The 24,401-nt window shown below is 51.6% G+C and overlaps 1 protein-coding gene and 1 long non-coding RNA gene across 6 annotated transcripts; one reads left to right on the forward strand and one right to left on the reverse strand.

Moving 5' to 3' along the window:
• Positions 1-955: 955 nt before the first annotated feature.
• On the reverse strand, positions 956-7,884 carry LOC147350002 (uncharacterized). The gene is made up of 2 exons (XR_015149142.1): positions 6,122-7,884; positions 956-2,299 (listed from the first exon to the last, which is right to left on the reverse strand). It is a non-coding gene; the product is annotated as an uncharacterized LOC147350002 (long non-coding RNA).
• Positions 7,885-7,984: 100 nt separating this feature from the next.
• On the forward strand, positions 7,985-24,204 carry PDCD6 (programmed cell death 6). 5 transcript variants are annotated; one of them, XR_015149137.1, is made up of 6 exons: positions 7,985-8,163; positions 8,952-9,013; positions 14,751-14,795; positions 15,645-17,163; positions 20,004-20,113; positions 23,638-24,204. XR_015149137.1 is itself a non-coding variant. In XM_086362445.1 (6 exons), the coding sequence occupies exons 1-6, from the start codon at positions 8,069-8,071 to the stop codon at positions 23,734-23,736; spliced, it is 570 nt and encodes a 189-aa protein (XP_086218571.1). In that variant the 5' UTR covers positions 7,985-8,068; the 3' UTR covers positions 23,737-24,204. The 5 variants fall into 5 exon arrangements, 4 of the variants coding, with proteins under 4 accessions (XP_086218571.1, XP_086218573.1, XP_086218570.1 ...); XM_086362445.1 differs by having other exon boundaries at positions 15,645-15,803; XM_086362447.1 differs by having other exon boundaries at positions 15,645-15,797.
• The last annotated feature ends 197 nt before the right edge of the window (positions 24,205-24,401 follow it).

The following is a 24,401-nucleotide window of genomic DNA, read 5'->3' on the forward strand; positions in this document are numbered from 1 at the left end:
ATATAAAACAGAACTACCTTTCTATTCTCTTGCATCAAAGTCCAGAGATTTTGCTGTGGTGTGTGTGTAAGGCATGAGTTTTGGTGCTTGACAGCAAGTGAAGACAACAGACATTACCTGCTAGATCTTAGCAGGCAAATGGTTTAATACCTGAACATGTGTCCTGAAGTATTTAAATGACCAAACACTACATGAAGGTGATGTGGGCATAAATAGATCTTCCTCCCCCCCTTGCAGGTGCTGCTTGGAGCCACCTCCCAAGGTCTTGTCTCAGGGTTGGATTCTGTAGAATCCAGTCCGAGGCAGTTGGGTTCCTTCATTTCACATTCTGTTTTTCTAGGTTAGGGATTGCCCAGAACTTGTGGCTCAGTAGGTCCTGGGATTGGGCCTGAGAATTTGCATTCCTGACATGACCAAGGACCACACTTCAGAAACCACCTGTGTTGAATGATGTGGTCCAACAAATATGAAGGAGGTAATTTTCAGGAGGAAAGAACATGTGGAACGACTGCGTGACAACCTCAGGCCACTTTGCCCAGCCAGTGGGTACTATGAGGAAGTATGTGCCAGGGCGTTTTGTAAGCTGGGTGGAAGTGTTAACATGGGCATTGAGCAACATTGATGTGTTAGGACAAGGAATTTAAAGCTGGCATGGGTAACCCTGAGGCATGAGAGGGTAACAGGAGGGCTGATGGCTGCAAAGGAGTAACTGATGAGGGTGGTTGGTTTCTTGATGTCTGCCACTAATTTTGAACCAAAAACAAACCTGTTTTCATGAGTATTTCTGAGATCAAGAAAACCACCGGGGAGTGGGTAATCTGGAAATGTAAGTCTCTATGGAATTCCTTTAGTTAAGGAAATGCAGGACAGAATATTTCATACTAAGAATGTTGAGTGAATTGACAAACCAGAGAAGTAAAAGAAAAAAAAAAGAAAAGTCAAAATAACAAGAAAATAGAATACTGCCCAGAGAGCTGTAGATAATTTCTAATATGGATCAAAAAAAAGCAAAAAGGTAAGATACATCGTAAAAGATTCAATAGCCGTAGCCACATTGCTGTTTATGGTTCAGTTCAGTTCAGTTGCTCATACGTGTCCGACTCTTTGTGACCCCATGAATAGCAGCACGCCAGGCCTTCCTGTCCATCACCAACTCCCGGAGTTCACTCAGACTCATGTCCATCGAGTCAGTGATGCCATCCAACCATCTCATCCTCTGTCGTCCCCTTCTCCTCCTGCCCCCAATCCCTCCCAGCATCAGAGTCTTTTCCAATGAGTCAACTCTTCGCATGAGGTGGCCAAAGTATTGGAGTCTCAGCTTCAGCATCAGTCCTCCCAATGAACACCCAGGACCAATCTCCTTTAGGATGGACTGGTTGGATCTCCTTGCAGTCCAAGGGACCCTCAAGAGTCTTCTCCAACACCACAGTTCAAAAGCATCAATTCTTTGGCACTCAGCTTTCTTCACAGTCCAACTCACATCCATACACGACCACTGGAAAAACCATAGCCTTGACTAGACGGACCTTTGTTGGTAAAGTAATGTCTCTGCTTTTGAATATGCTATCTAGGTTGGTCATAACTTTCCTTCCAAGGAGTAAGCGTCTTTTAAGTTCATGGCTGCAGTCACCATCTGCAGTGATTTGGGAGCCCCAAAAAATAAAGTCTGACACTGTTTCCACTGTTTCCCCATCTATTTGCCATGAAGTGATGAGACCAGATGCCATGGTCTTAGTTTTCTGAATGTTGAGCTTTAAGCTAGCTTTTTCATTTTCCTCTTTCACTTTCATCAAGAGGCTTTTTAGTTCCTCTTCACTTTCTGCCTTAAGGGTGGTGTCATCTACATATCTGAGGTTATTGATATTTCTCCCGGCAATCTTGAATCCAGCTTTTGCTTCTTCCAGCCCAGTGTTTCTCATGATGTACTCTGCATATAAGTTAAATAAGGTCACTAAAACTAAGAATTTATTCCCAGTCGTCTTGGTGTGTTTCAAGTGCTCCAGAACCACATGTGGCTAGTGGCTGCCACACTGGATGGCAGATAAAGGCAGTTCCATCACTGCGGAAAATTCTGGGGGCCAACACCAGTGTAGCTCTAAAACTATACCAAACCTCTGTTCAATACATTGACTGCTACTCAGTAAAAAGCCAGAGTTAAAACTGGAAGGTCACTGACTTTCATACTGGTTGGAAAGGAAGGGGAGGGTAGGCACAGTAAGCTTGTGTCCTGGAATTCCATGCCAGGCTGGGAAGGGCAGAGAGAAGGAAGGGTCTCCAATGTGCAGGTGTCATAGTGGTCCTGATAAGAAAATAAAGACAAGTAATGAGCCAGAAGGCCGGAGGAGAAGGGGACAACAGAGGACAAGATGGATGGCATCACCGACTCAGTGGACGTGAGTGTGAGTAAACTCCGAGAGTTGGTGATGGAGAGGGAAATCTGGCATGCTGCAGTCCATGGGGTCGCAGAGAGTCAGACACGTGAACTGAATGAGCCAGAGTGGCTTCCAGGGGAAGCTGGTAAGGTAGATAATACAAGATCTTAGGTGTGCACACGTATACAAGGACAGGACCAGGGTGCATAGCCTTGGTTGTCCATTCATGTTTCATGTTTATTGTGACCAAAGATGAACAAGGGGTGATTTAAGCGTGTTAGTGCTAGCACTCTGTTTAGAACCAATGTTCAGAAAAATCCTAGGGATAACAGGCATTTTCTGATTAGAGAAATCAGACCAAAGGAAAGACACCCAATAATTAGGGGAGTGTCGTCTTTCAGTTCATTTCTCTGCTCCACCCAGAATCACCATCTAAATGGAAAGCTTAGAACAGACCTAGTTAGGAGGGAATTGAATCCCAAGATGGGCAAGGAGATAGTGGCAAGCACATCAATACTTTAATGACTATTCTGGCCCAGAGAATTCCATGGACTGTGTAGTCCATGGGGTCGCAAAGAGTCAGATACAACTGAGCGACCTGCACTTTTTCAGCAGAGCCAGGGGTAGATGGTCAGCCTCTTTCTGTTAGCAGAGGGTGGTCGTCACTGTTGCTGTACATCTTTGTAAGGTGGTGTCAGGACTCCAGGCAACAAGATACCACCGTGGCACCACCCCACACCCCACCAAGTGGATGGCAGCCATCTGGCTAGGACTGCAGGCTGAGTCCTGTGCTGGAACCAGCCCAGGTGCCACTCCCATCACTCTAGAGCTGCAGTCTGGGCCATCGGGGCTGAGGTGAAAGTGCCAGGCTAGTCTCTGCTGAATCCTAGACTCATTTGTACATGTATAGGGGTATACATTGGGTGGGCAGGGGGTGGTATTTAATCTTCATTTCCTAAATTAATCTCCCCTTAAGACTGGCCATGAGACTGGAAAAGGTTTTCATTCCAGTTCCAAAGAAAGGCATTGCCAAAGAATATTCAAACTACCATACAATTTCACTCATTTCACATGTTAGTAAAGTAATACTCAAAATCCTTTAAGCCAGGCTTCAACAGTACATGAACTGAAAAATTCCAGATATACAAGCTGGATTTAGAAAAGGCAGAGGAACCAGAGATCAAATTGCCAACATCAGTCGGATCATAGAAAAAACAAGGGAATTTCCACCCCCCCCCCCCACAAAATCTTCATCTTTGACTACACAAAAGCCTTTGTGTCTGTTCAGTCGCTCAGTCATGTCCGACTCTTTGAGATCATGGCCTGTAGCCCGCCAGGCCTCCCTGTCCTTCACCATCCAGGAAAACTCTTAAAGAGATTGGAACATCAGACCACCTAACCTGCCTCCTGAGAAACCTGTATGCAGGTCAAGAAGCAACTGTCAGAACTGGACATGGAATGGACTGGTTCAAAATTGGGAAAGGAGTACACCGAGGCTATATTATTGTCACCCTACTTATTTAACTTTTATGCTGAGTACACTGTGTGAAATGCTGGATAACTCACAAGCTGAAATCAAGACTGCCAAGAGAAATATCAGCCTCAGATATGCAGATGATACCAAAACTGACCAAAAACAGACCAAAACTGAAGAGGAACTAAAAAGCCTCTTGATGGTGTAAGAGGAGAGTGAGTGAAAAAGCTGGCTTAAAACTCAGCATTCAAAAAACTAAGATCATGGCATCTGGTCCCATTCCTTCATGGCAAATAGAGGGGGGAAAAGTGAAAAAGATGGTGGATTTTATTTTCTTGGGCTCCATAATCACTGCAGACAGTGCCTGCAGCCATGAAGTTAAAAGATATTGGCTCCTTGGAAGGAAAGCTACGACAAACTGGTTGTTCAGTCGCTAATTCATGTCTGACTCTGCCATCCCATGGGCTGAAGCACGCAGGGCTTCCCTATCTTTTTCACTGTCTTTTGGAGTTTGCTCAAATTCATGTCCATTAAGTTGGTAATGCTACCTGACCATCTCCTCTGCCACCCTCTTCTTTTGCCTTCAGTCTTCACAGCAACAGGGTCTTTTTCAGTGAGTCGGCTCTTCGCATCATGTGCCCAAACTATTGGAGCTTCAGCTTCAGCATCAGTTCTTCCAATGACTATTCAGGACTGATTTCCTTTAGGATTGACTGGTTTAATCTCCTTGCAGTCCAAGGGACTCTCAAGAGTCTTCTCCAGCACCACAATTCAAAAGCATCAATTCTTGGCCACTCAGCTTTCCTTAAGGGTCCAAGTCTCACACCCATACATGACTACTGGGAAAACCATTGCTTTGACTATACAGAGCTTTGTTGGCAAAGTAATGTCTCTGCTTTTTAACATGCTGTCTAGGTTCATCATAGCTTTCCTTCCAAGGATCAAGCGTCATTTAATTTCATGACTGCAGTCACCATGTGCAGTGATTTTGGAGCCCAAGAACTCCCCTTCTATTTGCCATGAAGGGATGGGACCAGATGCCATGATCTTAGTTTTTCGAATGCTGAATTTTAAGCCAGCTTTTTCATTCTCCTCTTTCACCCTCATCAAGAGGCTTTTTAGTTCCTCTTCACTTTCTGCCATTGGAGTGGTATTATCTGTGTATCTGAGGTTGATATTTCTTCTGGCAATCTTGATTCCAGCTTGTGATTCATCCAGCCCAACATTTTGCATGATGTACTCTGGGTATAAGTTAAATAAGCAGGGTGACAATATACAGCCTTGATGTACTCCTTTCCCAATTTTGAACCAGTCCGTTCCATGTCCAGTTTTAACTATTGCTTCTTGACTATTAGAAGAACTGATGCTGAAGCTGAAGCTTCAATCCTTTGGCCACCTGATGGGAAGAGTCAACTCATTGGAAAGGACCCTGATCCTGGGAAAGATTGAGGGCAGGAGGAGAAGGGGGTGAAAGAGGATGAGAAGGTTGGATGGCATCACTGATTCTAATGGAGATGAGTTTGAGCAAACTCCAGGAGATAGTGAAGGAAAGGGAGGCCTGGCATGCCGCAGTCCATGGGATTGCAAAGAGATGGTCATGACTTAGCGACTAAGCAAGGTAAGGGCATCTGCTATCTGCCTCAGCTGGGCTTGAATCCTGTGTTGCTGCAGCTGCTGACCTTTGACATGCCCTGAAATGAGTCCAGGGTGGAGACTGAGGCATGCTGTGCTCCAGGAAAACTGGTGGAACAGGTCTTTAGATAGATATTTTCAGGAACTGATTTTTTGATCCCAATCCTTGCATCTCATGTCTGAAAGTGAAAGTCACTCAGTCATATCTGACTCTTTGCGACCCCAAGGACTATACAGTCCATGGAATTCTCCAGGCCAGAATCATGGAGTGGGTAGCCTTTCCCTTCTCCAAGGGATCTTCCCCACCCAGGGATTGAACCCAGTCTCCTGAATTGTAGGTGAATTCTTTACCAGATGAGCCACAAGGGAAGCCCAAGAATACTGGAGTGGGTAGCCTATCCCTTCTCCGGTGGATCTTCCCAACCCAGGAATCAAACCAGGGTCACCTGTATTGCAGGTGGATTTTTTACCAACTGAGCTATCAGGGAACCCAGCATCTCATGTCTAGAGAAGCACTAAATCCCTTCATTGTAAAGTTAGCTTCTGGTAACTAGCAGAACACTTTTTGCAAAATAAGTGCTTGATTGCATGAACTCCCCCTTCACCAAAATCACATATGTTGACCCCCGCCCCACCACCATACCTCTTTGGAGGTGTTTCTCAGAACTATCTGAAGTGTTGTTTCCTGGGCTGTTTGCTTCATTTTGCCCCAGATAAAACTAAACTCGCAGCTCTCATGTTGTTCATCTTTTTTTAGTTGACAGATTTTAGGCCAGCATAGTTTTCTCATCAGTTAAATGTGAACTTTGGTACCTTGCCATGAGGTTCTGGTATAAGGATTATACACAGCAATGTTTAAACATTAGGGTTGATTCAGTAATTGATTCTTCCCTTGAATGAATCATTTCCAAACCCTGGAACTAAACAGAAAGTAGGATGGAGTAATTCTGGGCCTCACAGTTGGTGTTGGCTGTGGCAATCCAGGCTGGAGACTCAACCAAGAGTTGGTGGAGGCTGTGTCACTGTCAGGAAAGGGAGACCAAGGCCAGCTAGAGTTGCTGAGGAGTTCCTTGCAGAAGTTGCCCTGTACACTCTGTGCTGGAAAACTTACAAATTGGGTGCAAAATTATAGTTATTAATTTTGTAGTGTTCTAGAGAAAAATGAGCCAGAGGTGGGAGACAGAATAAAAAAAATTTCAGAAACTACAGATCAAAGAGCTTTGGAAAACTGTAGAAAGGATTAGTGATGTGTAGAAAGTGATGTGAATGCTTTAGGAGGATAAAACTAGAAAGCACTTAATTCATTAAGTCATGAAAAAAGCCACATTGCTGAGGTTTGTAGAATAATAATCTGTGTGAGTGCCCAAGTCAGAATACCTTAGTCTCTTTGAAGAGTTTAAAGAACTCTCCAGCATATGGTCTGGTGGTTAAAAGGGGCTGAGGACAATACAACTGGAGAATAACAACAGGTCAGATGCAGAGCCCTGGAAAATTAAAGTGAAAGTCGCTCCGTCCTGTCCAACTCTTTGGGACCCCATGGGCTATCCAGTCCATGGAATTCTCCAGGCCAGAATACTGGAGTGGGTAGCTTTTTCCTTCTCCAGGGGATCTTCCCAACGCATGGATCGAACCCAGGCCTCTCTCATTGCAGGTGAATTCTTTACTAGCTGAGCTACAAGGGAAGCCCAAGAATACTGGAGTGGGTAGCCTATCACTTCTCCAGAGGCTCTTCCGGACCCAGGAATCGAACCAGGGTCTTCTGCAGAGCTTTGGAGTGCTGAATAATGAAATCCCTTCAGGAAAGGAAGGGTCAGGGGCTTCCTTGGTGCTCGGCCCTTCCACAAACTAAGCAGGGGAGGAAGATGAACCAAGTCAGCGAGATTGCATCAGCAGCTCAACACTCTTGACAGCCTGGAAGGCGGTGGGAGCGCCCTGAAGCTGGGCTTCCCTGCGCGGAGGGCGCTGCGCTCAGTCGAAGTCCAGACGGAGGGGGTGGCGTCTTCAACTGGCCGGAGGGACACGCTGGCCGCCCATCAGCAGGGGACATCAGGGCCTGGTCACGTACGTGCAGACCGAGCTGAGGAGCTCCAGGCCCTGTCAGACGCCGGAGGGGACGTCGGGTGGTACCGAGAAGAAAGTGGGTGTGGGGAAGGAACGCAGAAGCGCGGGCAGGGCCGGGAGAGAAGTTCGGAAATCACAGGAATCTCTGGCGCGTTCTTCCGCTCCATCACCGTTCTTCCATGGCCTGCATTTGGTGCAAGGACGGTCCATGCTCGAAGGAACTTCCCCCGCCCTTCACGTCCACTCTGTGCCGCGGGAGAAGCATCTCCCACGCGGGTCCGTGACCCTGGGGGCCGCGTGGCCTCGGCCACCGGCTCCGAGCCGCTCGCTGGACCCTGACACGCTGGCCGGACGCGGGGGCGTTGCCTGGCAACGGGGCAGCGACGGGATTGGCCGCGCTCGCTCCCGTGACCGCCCCGGAAGTGGCGCGCCCGGCCCCGCCCCCGCCGAGGCGGAAGTGGAGCCACCTGCCACCGCCCGCTTCCCGGCCGCCCCTCAGCCGCACCTCAACTCCGCCGCGCCTCGGCCCATGGCCGCCTACCCGTACCGCCCGGGCCCTGGCGCCGGCCCTGCCGCGGGCGCCGCTTTGCCGGACCAGAGCTTCCTGTGGAACGTCTTCCAGAGGTGCGGCCGGCCGGGCGGGCGGGCGCCGGCAGGCCTCCCCTTCCCTCGGTGTCAGCCCCGGGCCTTCCCCGTCCTGCCCTTCGGCCCGCAGTTCGGCCTCACCCTGGCGCCCTGGCCCCTCGGCCCGCAGTCCGGCCTCCCTCGTGGCACCCTGGCCCCCCGGCCTGCTCCGTCCCCTCAGCTTTGATCTCCTCTCCGCCCCTGGGCACTTACCGGAGCGCAGAGCGGCCGCCCGGAGGCTCGGCCTCCGTCCTTCTCCCCCGAGAGCAGGGCCTTTGCTCAGGGGCGAGGGTCTCCCGGGGACGCTTATTCACTTAGGGGAGCAGAAACGCGGGCTCGCCGCAGCTGCCTCGGCCACCAGACGGGAAGCCAGGCCCTGGCTGTGCTCAGGGGACGTCACCGCAGTGTCTTCGGTACCCGGTCGTCCTTCCAGCGAGTTGGCGCCCCATGCTAGAGTGATTCAGGGTCAGGGAGTGACTTAGTTGTCTAAGAGAACCTTTTCCTCTTTGTGAAAAGGACACGATCTGGGTGGAATTCAGACAGGCTGTGGGAGAAAGGCTTGAGAGAAAGGGAGAAGCAGCTTGGCCTTCAGCAGGGGGACCTCAGACAGTGAAGGAGACAGGCTTGCTTATTCCCCAGCGGACTATGGGAGTGAGATAGTCTAGCAGCCAAAGGGAAAGAAGCAGGGAAATTAATTTAGATTGACAAGAGAGTTAAACCTTGGTTCTGGTCCTGTATTGCTTTTCCTGCACTTTGAATCGCCAGTTTAACTGATCTTAATTTTGTAGGGTTGATAAGGACAGGAGCGGTGTGATATCTGACAACGAGCTTCAGCAAGCACTGTCCAATGGTGAGTGCACCCGGCCATCTGGACTCGGAACTGCAGGCCTGACCACCCGTAGTAAATAACTTCTTTCCTGGATTTCTTTTCCAAATCATTAAGACTTAATCCCTGGCCTGTGGAGGGCTTTCCTGGGTGTCCAGTCAGTGCTTCTCTGAGTCCTTGCTGAGCTTGGGGGGCAGCTGCATGGAGGTCACAGGGAAAGCCTGAGAGTTGGAGGCTGGGGTGTGGGCTTCAGGAGCACAGGGAGCCTGGCTTTGTACAGCAGACGGTCCTCTGCTTTATTGAAGGCTGTTGAATTTCTCTGGTAACTGCATCTTGTGACTTCCGGGGAGGGGCACCAGGGTCCCACTGACACCGAAGAGGAAGTAACTGGGAATGCTGGTGGCCCTGCAGCCAGATCTTGGGGCTCAGGCTTTTCAGTGGATGAATGCTAGTCATCCAGACTGGGGCGAGAGGATCCCAGCACTTTGTGCCAGTTCTGGGGGCACACTTTGGAGTCACCTTTTTGCTGGTCTCAGTGTGATTAATCCATTGACGTGGACACCTTACTTCAGTAAATACCTGACTGTGTTGCCCTTCTTTTGATCTGTCAGACACCACTGTCTTTTTCTGGTCCTTAGATTTGTGGTATCTTCCAGAGGGGTGCCATTTAAATCCGAAGAGGGATTGATTTTAAGAGGTAATGACAGTGCTGAAAGGCTCACCTTACCAGTGGGAGCAGGCTGGGGTTGTGGGAGGTGGACGGTGCCTCCCAGGCCTGCGTATGGGCCAGAAGGGAGGCGAGCCTCCACTGTGGGTACTCCTCTGTTGCTATTGGTGAAGGGTTGGTATTTACAGGATCATACAGGTAATACTGTCTCTAGAGGATGTCAGGCTTGACAGTTCAGCTGGTTGTTAAAGCAAATGGTTCTGTTGGAAGACAGCCTTGAAGCAGGAGCCTGCTGGAGAGGGAGCGTGTTTAACCCAGCCACTGAGTGTGTATCAGGGCCTGCTCCGGTGATCCTGTGGAGTCAGTTTTCTTGATTTGCCCTGAGGGATTCCTCGGCTTCTATTGGGGCTGGGTAAGAGCTTACTGGTAGTCACTGAGCCCAGAGGGAGGTAGGGACTCCCTCCCCCCACCTGCCGTGGCTGCCTCTCTCCTCCCTGGGGGTGTGCTGGTTTTTGTGTGGAGCAACTTGTGATGGTTGTTCTACCTGTTTTGTGTGTATCTTATAAACTGTGACTTTTTTTGAACCAATCATATTTTCCTCTTCAAATTAGCTGCTAAAATTTTTAAATTTCTAGCTCACCAGTGCCGCAAGCTGAGAATTTTAAGAGGTGAATTTTACTGATAGTCGGGGACCCCTTACTTTCTTAGGCTTTTGTCCTCCCATCCTGCATAACCAGAGTTTGCTTTGTTTTGCTGTGCTGTGAATATCTTTGTAGATTCAATTAGGCTTTTTCTGCAGGAAGTCTGGTTATGAATGGGTGCCGATCGCTCGTCCTTTCTCAGCCCCAGAGTAGAGGTAGGTCGTACACTGGAATCAAGGTGTGTGCCTGCATAGCTAGGTGCTCCCCCCACACCTGGTGCCGTCCCGCCTGCCTCCTCCCGTTGGCTCCCTGAAGGCGCAGGCCGGCTGTGGCTCCCACCCCAACTGAGCGGGCTCCGCTCCTCCTGCCAGGACACCCGCCATTGCTCCGGAGCTGGGCGGCTCCTGTCTCTGCACCCACGGCTCCTCCCTTTTCTTGGGTGCTGCCTGTTTGCTCCTCTCATTCTGCTGGAGTTGTTTCTGCAGCTGTCTCTGGCTCCTAGAGGAAGCTCCAGCCGGTCTCTCATTTCCGGTTGTGTCGTGTTTCCCGGCCTCAGTCACTGAGGATGGACACAAGTCAGTTCTCTTCCTGCTCCTCGAATTCCCAGAGTTGTTAACATTGGAGTTATTTTGACTTTCAGTTTTCTCCCCAGAATGGACCTCTGTTTTCATATTCCTAAGTTGCTTCAGTTGGGTCTGACTCTTTGTGACCCCATGGACAGCAGCCCACCAGGCTCCTCTGTCCATGGGATTCTCCAGGCAAGAATACTGGAGAGGGTTGCCATTTCCTTCTCCAGGGGATCTTCCCAACCCAGGGATGGAACCTGCATCTCTTGGGTCTCTTGCATTGGCAGGCGGGTTCTTTACCAGTAGTGCCACCTGGAAAGCCTGTTTTCATATTAGGACTAGAATATTAAGTTATTTCAGGAAATTAGTTTATTACTGGTGGAAAAACTGAAGGCACAAAATAGCATGATTTCTCTCTTCTGTTAGCTGTGTGCCTCTGAGGCGCTGTTAAAATCAGATGAAACCACCGCTGAAGGAGTCCTTGTGGGCCCTGCACACCAAGTCCTTTATGTCTTCTTTCCCTGGGGGAACTTTCCCATGGCTGCTCTCAGGGAGGTGTGGTTAAGAGGTGTGAAGAGATGCAGGACTGTCTTGCCGTCTGAAATAACAGCACAAACCATCTTCAGTCAGGTACTTTTTAAAAAAGTTTTTACTTCCACATTGTTACTTAGAATTATTGGAAATTAAATTTGCTCAAGCCCCTTTTTTTGTGCCTCTCTAGGTTTGCAGTAACATAACATTGGTATACTTGGAGAAGGCATTTTTCAAATTGGACTTTATTTATTTATGGCTGTTCTGGGTCTCCGTTGCTGCAGAGGATTCTTTGTGGTTGCGGTGAGTGGGGTCGCTCTAGTTACGGTACCCCAGCTTCTCACTGCGGCGCCATGGAGCATGCGCTTAGTTGCTCCGTGCTTTGAGGGATCTTCCTGGGTCAGGGATGGAACCTGTGTCTTCTGCACTGGCAGGTGGATTCCTTACCATGAGCCACCCGGGTAGCCCTAGTTGGACTTTAAATAATAGGTCATATAATACATTCTTTTTGAGGTGTTTTTATCAAAATGGACTTCAGCTCTCCTAGAGACCCGGCAGTCGTGGCTCTTTGAGGCTGTAGGTGAAGGTGACTGGTGGGGTACGGAATTCCTGATCCTGAAGAGCCACCAGGGTCCTGGCAGAGTCCACGTGAGCCTGCAGGGTGCGCCCAGCTTGCCTGCATGGCTCCTGCCTCCCCCAGAAGGGCTGGGCAGCGGCTCTGATGCGGTGAAGAGGAAGGGGACGGCGGTGGTGCTGTGAAAGGCCCGCTCGTCCACTGATTGCATGTGGCTGCAGGGTGCAGGACGACTCCACCCGTGCACCTCTCGCTGCAATCCAAGTCTGCTAACAGGATGCAGTTTCTAGAAAGAAAACTCTCTGGAGAGCAAAAAGAATATATTATCACAGAGCAGAGTGGCGTTTTTCTCCTTTAAGAAAGGGTCCAATATAAATTTGTTAAAATCATCTGTACTCCTGAGGGTTACAGGCAAAACACTTGAGTGCCCAGTGTGACCCCCGTCCCCGACCCACCACCATGGAGCTGTGGCCCTTTCATGTTCAAATTATGGGTGGAAAGAGTTATGTGTGCTCAGTGTACGTGGAGATTCTGTGTGTGTTTCTGTTTTCTTTGGTTCTTTCAGATCAGACTGAGGCAAGACTTAGAGGAACAGAGACCATGTATTTCTAAGTAGAAGTCTGACAGGAAATCTTTCTCAGGCTGGTGGCTGTGACATTCCTAGACGCGTTGGTTACCGAGGGAAGCGGGTGGGAATGTTTGAAATTGGGGTTGGCCCTGAAAGCCATGTGAGGGTCACTTGTGCCGAAGGGACTCTTCCTGCTCAGTGTGTCCTGGGTACCCGGCAGGCTCTGTTAGGCCTGCTTCTCCGTGTCGCAGTGCATTTTCTTACAGAGGTTGTAGGTCTTCAGGCTGACCCTCTGGTGTGTGTAACAGCTAGCGTTACTGAAGTGTTGAGTGCAGAATCACTAGGGGCTGTCAAGCTTTGTCGTTCAGTCTGAGACCACAGGACCTGGCACTCAACAGAGTCCGTTCACTGTTGGGGTTGTCATTACCCCTTGGTTTCCGTGGAGAGTCGGCCCAGTTTGGGTGACAGGAAGGGCCAGTTAAGGGACCAGGAGCCTGCCTCTGCCTCCCGAACTGGCCAGCCTGCGGGTCTCCTGTCTCCATGCCCAGCTCGGCCCAGCGTGGCCTCTGCTGTCCCCAGCTTCCCGTCCTCCAGCTCTGCCAACTGGAGCTCCGATCCACCCACACGTCCCTCTGCCTCCACAGGGGCCTGGCCCTTACCTCACAAAGTGCCTGTGTTTGCAGCATCGTTTAACTGTTTTACTCAAGTCACTTGTGTTTAAAATTCATTTGCCGACGTGACCAGGATGCCCTCCTCACAATCGGGATGAGCAGTGGGTGCGGCCTCTTCCAGTCTATGGAATCGCCGAGGCCGCACCCAGGCCCCCAGCGGGCAGTCCCTGAGGACTCCTGGTGTGGACACAGCCGGCATCGGAGCTGAGAAAGGCAGGAAGAGTCCAGCAGCTGCATCTGGTCCCTCGGGCTCCTGGTCCAGGGTGGGTTGTATCCTGTGGAAACAGCGGCCAGTGTGTGAGCAGCTGGGACGTCAGAAACCTTCTGTGCACAGACGGCGCCTCCTCTCGGCCCCTCTGTGTATGACTCCTTTGTGGCCTGGTTTTAGTGAGCTGACCTTCCCCAGAACCTTCATATCCACCTACCCACTCTCCCTCTGACCCCGAAGAAGCCAGAGATGCCTGCCCAGCGCGCAGGGGCCCTGGCTGCAGGCCTGGCTCAGGAAGAAGGGACGGTTTCACGAGTGTCGGGGCCCCAAGGGGCCGGTGGGGTGACTTCGGGGCTCAGGGCGGCTTCCCCTGCAAAGCCCCGTACAGACTGAGGAGAAGTAGGGGTGGGGTGAAGGTGGGGCCACATGGGGTATCGGGGGTGTGTGGGGGCCAACTGGGCATGCTCAGAGCCCAGGGGTGCTGCCCTGCGTGGGGTCGGGAGGGGCCTGTGCCCCCAGAGCTGAAGCGGTCTGTACACAGGAGGGGAGGTGGGGTGTTACTATACAAGGGGGGATGGGGGGACACGGCACATAAAAAACGTTTACCCTGGTTTTAGTCAGCATAGATCACTCTGAAAACAGATCCTTGGGCACAGAGTTACCTGGTGAACGTTCCATCATCACAGCTTATGAAGGGTTCTAAATTACCAAATCTGTCAGAGTGAACAGTTCCCTTCATAACAAATGTTTGGTAAGATCCCACTCCTGTTCTGAAATGAATCATGGAATGATGCATCCTTTTCACAGTTTCAGAGAAGATAGTGTGTTGCCAGCCTGTTACTTTAGGAGGAGCATGTAAGCCTGTCTTCACGCTGTACTTTGCCGAGCACTCTGGCAGGTTCGATCACCACATGTGCAGCCACTGTGGATTCGTGGACGACCCTGGTCCTGCAGCAGTGGTGCCCCTGGGCGTGGGGTTTTCTGAAGTGCAGTTGTGACACTCCTAGTGGGGCTAAGCGCCCTCTTCTCAGCTCACCTGGTGCTGTGGGCCTGGGAAGTTCAGTGAGTGGTAAGATGGCCGTCTCTAGTTATAACGTGAGGAGGGCGAGCTGCCAGGCGCAGGTCATGAGCAGCTGTGAACGTGTGGCTGGACCAGAGTGACTCTCAGGCAGCGTAGACAGGACCCTGGCTGACCATCGTCCAGGGGCAGCCTCCCCGCTGAGATCCGTGGCTCTCAGGTCTTGATGTTGACAGCTACTCACTTTCTCTGGCTTCTGGGGTTACAGACGGGATTCGGAGATTTTGTTCTGTCTTAATTCCTAATGTTTGTTTCAGGCACCTGGACTCCGTTTAATCCAGTGACTGTCCGATCAATCATATGTAAGTATGGGCAACCCTGTCGGGCCTGCGCTTCCGGCTGATTCTCTTCTGGGTGTCCCGCCCGCCCCACCATCCCTGAGCCTTCGCTCAGCATTCGCTGTGCGCCCCACCCTCATTTCCGCACACGTTTCCGTTCCCCCCGGGTTGCGCGGCTGTGACTGGAAGAAGCAGCTGAGTTCTCACGTGACGAGTCACTCAGCTGGAGTGACTTCTGTGCACACCAGGAGCACTTCGGTTTCCTGAAGAGGCAGATGGCACACTACGTTTTGGTAGCAGTGTCTCAGGCTGAGATTTCCTACAGGCGTCTCTGTCCACATTGCATGCAGTTGTATGTAAATGTAGTTACAAGTTCTTACTTGGACCTGGAATGAGGCTGATTTTTTTAAAATGAAAGGTGGGTCTCGCTTAAAAAAAAAACCAAAAGCCAGTAGTATTTTTCTCATTGGAATGGGCCTCCCTGACCGAGCCCTCTAAGGAGCTCCTCCTCGGGGACACGGATCCTCTGGGGGAGGGACGGGCAGCTCCAGAAACCAGACCTGAGCCTGGAGGGTTGGGGTAGGCCCCTTGACCCCTCTGCACCCCGGTTCCTTCCCGAGAGCGGGCGTGCCCAGCTTTTGAGGAACATCCTTTGGTGTAAATCATTCTTATTGTGAATCTATCAGGGTGTTCGGCTTGCACATCCCTCTTCACAGCTGCCTCACGCCTGCCTGGCTAATTTAGGGCTGGTGTCACCACAGCCCCTGGGGACCTGCTGGCCGAGCTCCGGGCTGGTCCTGGAGGAACCCAGCCTGCAGAGCTGTGGGTGTGCCTCTGCCCTGGTTCCTGCTGAGCCGTGCCCTTTCGCTTCAGCCATGTTTGACAGAGAGAACAAGGCCGGCGTGAACTTCAGTGAGTTCACTGGCGTCTGGAAGTACATCACGGACTGGCAGAACGTCTTCCGCACATACGACAGGGACAACTCGGGCATGATCGACAAGAACGAGCTCAAGCAAGCCCTCTCAGGTTTCGGTAAAACACTTGTCTTGACTGCGTAGCTATTTCATTTTGGAGCCAAGGGCCATATGGTGTATCTTGTTGCTTTGTTCAGCTTAATCATTTGAAAGTAGCCTATGTGAAATTTTTGTTTACATTGCAGTTGTACATTTTTGATGTTTCTGTATCATACAGGCTTATATTTGACTTGGGGGCTTTTATGCGGTTTTCCATCCAAAATGAGATAAGGGCTATGCAGTAGTTTTCTTTTGTGAAGTGGTGTCGCAGGCACACTGAGAATGTGGCTTTCAAAAAGTTTAAAGTGAACAAGTCAAGATAAAACAGCTTACGTATATAAAGCACCTTCTGTTCCCTGACATGAGAATACATGGACCAGTGATAAAATGCTCACAAAGACGAGCCCGTGGGTTGCATGGAGTGCAGGCGTGAGCACGGAAGCCCGCATTCTCAGGTGTGTGCAGCCTGCGTGCTTGCTGTGCCGTGAGCAGTGCTCCTGTGGTACCTTCCAGAGCAGTCAGTAGGCCTGGTCCTGGGGCCCACGTGGGCCTGCGGGGAGCTCAGGGTTCGTGAGGAGGGACGCAGTCGTCGCACCAGAATTCTGGTTTGACGGGCGTGAATCCCCCGGCCCTGTGTTCTCTGGGCCCTTCTGTTAGAGTCCAGTGTATTTTATTCTGGCTGTTTCTGGTTTTAATAACAAAGTACATTTTGGTCCTTGTGGTTATCGCTGTGCTTCTTCCCCACCCCTCTTCCTCTGCGTTTGTCCTTTATGGGTGTCTTCTCCTCTTTGTCTCTTTTGCTTTAGAGGCTGTGAGACCCCCACAGAAGTTTGTATCGCCACCAGGCGCAGGTCAGGATTTGGGTAGGATGTCGGCCCTGGGTTCTCTGGATTGGAACTTGGAATGTGGCTGACCTTGCTGTGCCAGTAGGTGGGGGGCTGAGCATTAGGGGCGTCCCTCAGAGAGCAGTCCTGGGCAGGAGGGAGCTGGAGGCCTGGCTGACTGGAACCTGGACCCTCTGAATTAGTTTCCAGGCTGGTGATCTCAGCACCGACCATAGTGTTTCTAACCTTGTCAGGCCTGGAGCCCGCTTTTTCTTAGTGCCAGCAACCGTCATTTCCTGGACTCGGGTTGGAAACGCTGAGGTTGACCAGCCGGTCTCTGGCTCTCGGGCCTGCAAGTCCCAGTCAGATCCAGGAGGTCAGACGCTGATAGGCTTCATGGTGCGGGGCAGAGCCAGGAGCCTCCCTGACCTTCAGCTTTTCCTGGAGAAAGGACAGACTCCGCTGCAGCATTTCTTCAGTTACGCCGCAGGGTTCCTTCCTGCCCTTGGTCCTCCGTTTCTCAGGACTCCTCTGGCTCCTCGTCTCCCACCCGAGGTGACTTGTCAACCTTTTGCCGGTTACTTGTTAGTGACAAAGAATTTGCCCTGGGAGTGAAATTTCCTCTTTGGTTTCTAAGAACAAGTGTCTGTCAGTCAAGCTGGAGCTGCATTGCAGCTCAGCAGACGCGTGAGGGAGTCAGGGTGGCTGAAGCCCTAAGGTGCCCTCTGATCTCTCACCCCCCTACATGGAGTCTCAGGCTGACCCTGGCAGGGCTGTGTGACCCTGAACGGCCCACCTGCTGGATTTGAGGGTCCATCTGTTCATCTTTTAGGCTTTTATTCCTATTATGTGCTCCATAATAGGAATAAAAGAGCCTCTTGATAAAGGTGAAAGAGGAGAATAAAAAAGCTGACTTAAAACTCAACATTCAGAAACCTAAGATCATGGCATCTGGTCCCATCACTTCATGGCAAATAGATGGGGAAACTATAGAAACAGTGCAGACTTTATTTCCTTGGGCTCCAAAATCACTCTAGATGGTGACTGCAGCCATGAAATTAAAAGCTGCTTGCTCTTTGGAAGAAAAGCAATGAGCAACCTAGACAGTGTATTTAAAAGCAGAGACATCACTTTACCAACAAAGGTCCGTCTAGTTAAAGCTCTGGTTTTTCCAGTAGTCATGCATGGATGTGAGAGTTGGACCATAAAGAAAGCTAAGTACCCAAGAATTGGTGCTTTTGAACTGTGGTGTTGGAGAAGACTCTTGAGAGTCCCTTGGACAGCAAGGAGATTAAACCAGTCAATCCTAAAGGAAATCAAGCCTGGATATCCATTGGAAGGACTGATGCTGAAGCTGAAGCTCCAGTAGTTTGGCCACCTGATGCAAAGAGCTGACTCATTGGAAAAGACCCTGATGCTGGGAATGATTGAAGGCAGGAGGAGAAGGGGATGACAGAGGATGAGATGGTTGGATGGCATCACCGACTCGATGGACATGGGTTTGAGCAAACTCCAGGAGTTGGTGAAGGACAGGGAGGCCTGGCGTGCTGCAGTCCACAGGGTCGCAAAGAGTCGGATGCGACTGAGTGACTGAACAGCATGTTTTGCATGCCAGGTACAGAGACCAGAAAGTAACAAGGTGTGTAAGGCAAGGCCACACACTCCACTCGTGGGGGACAAACAGTCCTGTTGTCCCTGACAAAGGCAGGCTCCCCACCACAAGCACCCGTCCAGCACTCCCGCCCAAGCCCTGCACCCAGACCCTGGCAGCCTGAAGCCAGCGTGGTTTGAGGGGACATCGCACGGGGGCAGTGAGCCTCTGCTCACTCGTCACCCTCGTCGGCTGCTTTCCCTCTTGTGCTGCGCCTGCTCTGTCTCTTTTAATGCAGCGGAGCCCAAGCCCTGACACCCACACACACACTCTGCGTCCCGGAGCCCGGGCCATCAGCCACCCTGCCCAGGTCAACAGGGTCTTTACAGTCAGGTTGACCAAGTTACGGCCCTGACAGGGCCACGGCAGCCCCCACCCCTCTCTGTGCCATTCACCCTGTCTGTCCTCTGCCATAGTTTCTAACTGGCATCCGCTTTTCTTCCTAGCACTGCGAGTGGGTGCTGGGTGGTCACTGGAGGCAGCAGGCCGCCTCGCTAGCTCTTGGGGAAGGAGGGCTAGTTCCCTCCGCTGGAAGTGCAGCCTTAGGGGAGGGGGCGTTCTGGGAGGACGTGCATGACACCCAATGAGGTGGCCAGCCCCTCCTGCTGGCCACAGGACACACAGTGGTCTTCACCTGCCTCACTGGCCGAGAACAGGCTGCTGAGGTGGGTCCACATGTGAGACCCGGAGGGCGGAGCCGGCCTAGCGGCTCATCAGGCCCAGTGGCACCTGCCTGGTTCCACGAGCCCCGCTCTCCATGATGCTGTGTCCCTGTGGCCATCTCGCCGGCCTTCCCCAGCCTGGCCTCTGTCTGGCCACAGGCTGTGCCAGGTGTAGGAGGGTCCTGTCTGCTGCTCAGCTGCAGGGCGGGGCCCTGGATTAGTTATGGATGTGAGGAGCTCGCTGACCACTCTGGAAGGTACAGTCACGTGTGTGCATGCTTGACTTTTTCAGTAAAGTGATGAAGCACTTATAGAGGTAATTAACTGTGACATTCACTCAGATAATAGGTGTACATATCCTTGCAAAGATTCCAGCGAGACTGAAAAGTGGTAAAAATATTTTGTACCTGGATGTTGTCTCCTGAATAAGTAAGGAAGCCACGGTCAAACAGGTGGTGAGACTGGGGGCGGGGAGGGCAGGGCTGAGAGAGCCAGGGCATCCCTGCTGCCCTGCTGGGGGCCAGGCCGATCGAGCATTGGAGGGGGAGTCAAGGCACCAGGATGGCCCTTCCGGAGCTCCATCGGATCCCGCACCCTCATACCTTGATGTCTTGATGCCAGTGAGCAACCAGCTGATGCAGGGGAGGGACCATCAGTTAACTTCCTATCCTTAAGTTTACACTTTGTCTCCTTGGGAGCCTTAGTGAGCTTTTATTTTGCAAAGCATTCTCTAGCAGCGAATAATCCAGGACAGCTGAGTTATTCACAACTTCACCGCTAGCTTGTTAACAATGAAGTAAAATTTACCAATGAAGGCTTTTAAGAAGGCTGACATTCCAGAAGCCCCTGCAGGGCGACTGTAGCACTGGAGTTGGTGTGAATGAGTGATTCCGTGGTCCCTCCAGGAGGGCACCTCCGTGGGGCCAAGGGCACAGTGCAGAGACTCTGCGGAGCTCTCAGCGCCTTGCCGTGTGCTTGCCCCCGGGCCTGCCTGGGGGGCCCACGTTGTGTTCTTGGGGGTTGGGTGGGGGAGACTGGGTTCTGGGGCGGGTGTGGGGTTGACTCTGCCTGCCCCCCTGCAGGGTACCGGCTCTCTGACCAGTTTCATGACATCCTCATTCGGAAGTTCGACCGACAAGGCCGGGGGCAGATCGCCTTCGACGACTTCATCCAGGGCTGCATCGTGTTGCAGGTACCGCCGCCGGAAGGCCCGGGGTGGTGGGCAGTGGGCGCCCGAGGCCCCACGCTTGGGCAGTTGAAGCGAGTCAGACACATAAGACTGGCTCTAGAAGCTACAGAAGTGAGTGTGCTTCCTGGAGAAGTAACTAGTTCTCTTGATAAATGGAGGTGTAGACAGCGTGTCCCTCCTCCACTGGAAACCCTGAGAGCCGTCCATTTGGAAGGGATCCAGCAGGCGGTTCACATGAATACCTGGTGGTGTGTTGTGTTTCTTCCTAAGAATCAGAGAAGGTTCTGTCATGAGGCTTGCTCTGCGCCCTTCACGGGAGGCTTGCTCCCCAGCGAGAGTCGGGAGCAGTGCCTGGCGGGCTGCTGATCGCAGTGCCCACTGCCTCGCAGGCCCCTCTGAGCTGGCTGCTCCTGCGGTCCCTCGGCTTCACCCAGGAGGAACCAGGCGCGGGCATGCCCCCCGAGGGTGGGGGTGGCAGCACTTGACCCCCCTGGCTGTTCCCACACAGGCCCTGCTCCTGTCTCCAGGTGGGGGCCAAGTTCCTTAGATTTCAGCTTTAGAAAACACAGTGAATTGGTGTAAACCTTTTCTTTATTGTGAGAAGTCTCAACAATAATAATAGCGAAGACAACCCTGTGCCCATTATTTAGAGTCAGCAGTTACCAACTCACAGCCAAGTCCATATAATACTCCACTCGCTCATAATTCTGACACAGTTCCATTTATGGGAAGCAAATGTGTTTTCCAGAAGTATTTCGGTAGAACCCGGCCCTGAAAGACACCCTTGCTGTTTACATCCAAACCATTTTGTTGTCAAATTTTGTTGTCTTTAGAATCTGCAGAGAAGATTCTAAAATCAGGCATAGAAATAATACAGAAATGGAGAAGGCAGTGGCACCCACCCCAGTACTCTTGCCTGGAAAATCCCAAGGGTGGAGGAGCCTGGTGGGCTGCAGTCCATGGAGTCGCGAAGAGTCGGACACGACTGAGCGACTTCACTTTCCCTTTTCACTTTCATGCATTGGAAAAGGAAATGGCGACCCACTCCAGTATTCTTGCATGGAGAATCCCAGGGACAGCAGAGCCTGGTGGGCTGCCGCCTATGGGGTCGCACAGAGTCGGACACGACTGAGCGACTTAGCAGCAGCAGCAGAATTTGCAGAGAGGTGTGCAGGGCACGCGGTGTCAGTGGAACTGGTAACTTGGGGGGCACTCTCAGGGCTCTCCTTGTCGCAGTGATGGTTGAATGACTGAGCTTTCTCTCCCTGGCCTGCTGTCCTGATTTCTTTCCTGGGGAATCTGAGCCTGCCAGGCCCTGTGCTTCAGTGACTCATTGGAATGCCAGCTGTCTCCCTCTCAGGGTCTGGTGAGGTGAGATTACAGGGCTTCCCTGGTGGCTCAGACAGTAAGAATCTGCCTGCAATGCTGGAGACTCAGGTTCGATCCCTGGGTTGGGAAGATCCCCTGGAGGAGGGCATGGCAACCCATGCCAGTATTCTTGCCTAGAGAATCCTGTGAACAGAGGAGACTGGCAGGCTACAGTCCACGGGGTCACAAGGAGTCAGATACTACTGAGCGACCAAAACTTTCACTTTTATGCTGTCAGAATACGTTAGGAATAGGTGTGATGTAGAAATTTCACCAGGATCTGTGGGGTTAGGATTTTCACTTGAGGTTGTGTCCCCTAAGTAACCAGCTGACCCTTATGTCCGCATAAGCAAAGGTCATCCTATGTCGCTTTCAGCCCCTGGAGTCCCCACTGCCTGCAGACGGAGCACAGACCGCGGGCCGCCCGCGGCCTGTCACTGTCTGGGCCTGGTGCCCCTGCCTCCACCCCCTGGAGAAGGAACCCAAACTCTGCACAGACACGGGGGTCAGAAAGGAAAGGCTCAGCTGCAGACCATCTGCAGAAAGTCCTCAGGAGCCCTCAGAGGTCTTCTTCCATCTGCCCCTTTCTTTTTTTTTTTTTTGTTTGTTGGATGCGGCTTTTATTTTTTATTGTTATTTTAACAGCTTTCTTGAGACATAATTCATATGCCACACAATACACCCGTTCAAACTACGCAAGTCAATGTTTTTTTTGTAGAGGGGCTTTTAAAAATTTATTTACTTTTAATTGGAGGATGATTGCTTTACAATGTCCTGCTGGTTTCCGATGTACATCAACACGAATCAGTCCCTGGTATACATGTCCCCACCCTCCTGAGCCTTCCCCCAACCCCCCACCCCATCCCACCCCTCTGGGCTGTCACAGAGCGCCAGGTTGAGCTCCCGGAGTTACACAGCAGCTTCCCACTAGCTGTCTATTTTACATATGCACGCGTGCATGCTAAGTCGCTTCAGCCGTGTCCGACTCTGTGCGACCCTGTGGACAGCAGCCCACCAGGCTCCTCTGTACACAGGATTGTCCAGGCAAGAATACTGGAGTGGGTTGCCATTTCCTTCTCCACCATCTGCCCCTTTCGAGAAAGAAAAAGCCTTATTGAAAGTTGTTTTTATATGAAGCAATGTGAAAAGTGGTAGAAATCTTCAAGCGCAAAGAAAGGGAAACGATGCCATGCCCTCCCAGCAGAGGGCACTGCTGCTGTGGTTTCTGTGGTCTGTGTCACACCAGGGTTGGCCACATAGGAAGCTCCAGTTCACCCCCGCTGACCGTCACCTGTGTCAGCCTGTTGATTGTTGGCCATCGACCTGCCCAGCTCAGGGCAGAGAGGGCTGGAACTGGAGCCGGGAGCGGGAGGCTCAGCTCACGGGCCAGGCTGCAACCTTGCTCGGCCCTGGGGCAGGTGGACAGGCCAAGGTCTTGATGAGCCTGGGCACTGTCTTCTCCAGTCTGGGCTCTTCCGAACCCATGGTGGTTTCTAGCTTCTGTCATTCAGGGCAGCACTGACCTAGCTGCCCCAGTCTCTGTTGTCCAGTGGCTAGACTTGTGAACAGACTGAGGGGGAGCCCTGGGGGCTGGTCAGCCAGGAGGAGATGGGGAGGGTGGGCATCAAGGCGAGGGCCTGGACTGGCACAGGAGACCCCACCCTTCTTGGGGCATCAAGGCAAGGGCTTGGGCTGCACAGGAGACCCCGCCCTTCTGGCTCTACAGCCAGGCCTCCCCCGGGGGGCCCCACTGGGGGTTGGTTTCCCTTCGTTCTGAGCAGCCTGTCACCAGAACAGGGGTGAGCCTTCAGGGAAGGCCCCGGGAGAACGGTCTTATGATGGCAAAGGAGGACCCGGGCACATCACCCACTGTGGGGAAACCTTGTTCTGGGACCAGAGGCCCTGCCAGGACCCGGGGCTGTGGCCCACACACTAGGCTCCCCCTGTCGTCCGTTGTCCTGCCTGATCCCCCATCTCGTGAGCGGACCGGCCTGCCCTGTGGGTGGTCAGGGACACCTGCCCTGCGTCCCTGCGCTGGGGGTGTGGGATGTGGAGACAGGGACCCTTCTGAAATTGGGTTCCTGAATGTCTGTTTACCAGTACATTGTGTTCCTTCTGTTGGTGAGTGTCAGGTCTAAATACCTGCTGTTTCTCCTCAGAGGTTGACAGATATATTCAGACGCTACGATACAGACCAGGACGGCTGGATCCAAGTGTCATATGAACAGTATCTGTCCATGGTCTTCAGCATCGTATGACCCTGCCTTTCTGCAAATACCAGCATGACTTATGGGAAAAAAGACTGAAAATGCCAAATCTCGTACCTTTAATGAAACAAGCACCAACGTAGTTAGATACAGTTCTTTCTTTAGATTTTGTATAACTACTATTTGGGGACCCAACTGTATATATGTGGATAAGCTGGTTAACGTTTCCCAGTTGTAACAATAGTTCTATCTTTCCTCAGATACAGACATTTGATATGAGGCTGTTAATTGTGCCATGAGGTAACATGTAATGATGTTTCAGGTATTCTGCTTGCAAAAAACTTATCATGTGCTTTTTCAGATAGCTCTAGTTCTAGAGTAGAAATACTTTATTAGCCAATAGGAACTTTAAATAATATGGAACTTGCACAGAAGGCCACTCATGTGCCTTACTTTTTAAAGGGGGTTTACTGTATTCACTTGAACGTGCAGCGTAAGCAATAAAGCACACGGATCCTTGTGCCTGTCCGTCTCAGCTGCGCTCACCTGGAGCTCCGAGGGGTCTGGCAGCCTGGGGTGTCCCCTGGCCCTGGTCATGGGAATCCCAAGATTTGTCCATCCTCTGTGACAGGAGTTGCTTTACATTTGGTAAAACTTCTTTGGAAATACAGATCCAAATTTGATTTGGAAAGGAGTGGTTTTTCTTCCACTTACTA

The sequence above is a fragment of the Bos grunniens genome, chromosome 20 (assembly GCF_055505025.1).
Source record: "Bos grunniens cultivar Pamir isolate PY7600 chromosome 20, Bosgru_T2T1.0, whole genome shotgun sequence".
In the NCBI taxonomy this organism is placed as follows: domain Eukaryota; kingdom Metazoa; phylum Chordata; class Mammalia; order Artiodactyla; family Bovidae; genus Bos; species Bos grunniens.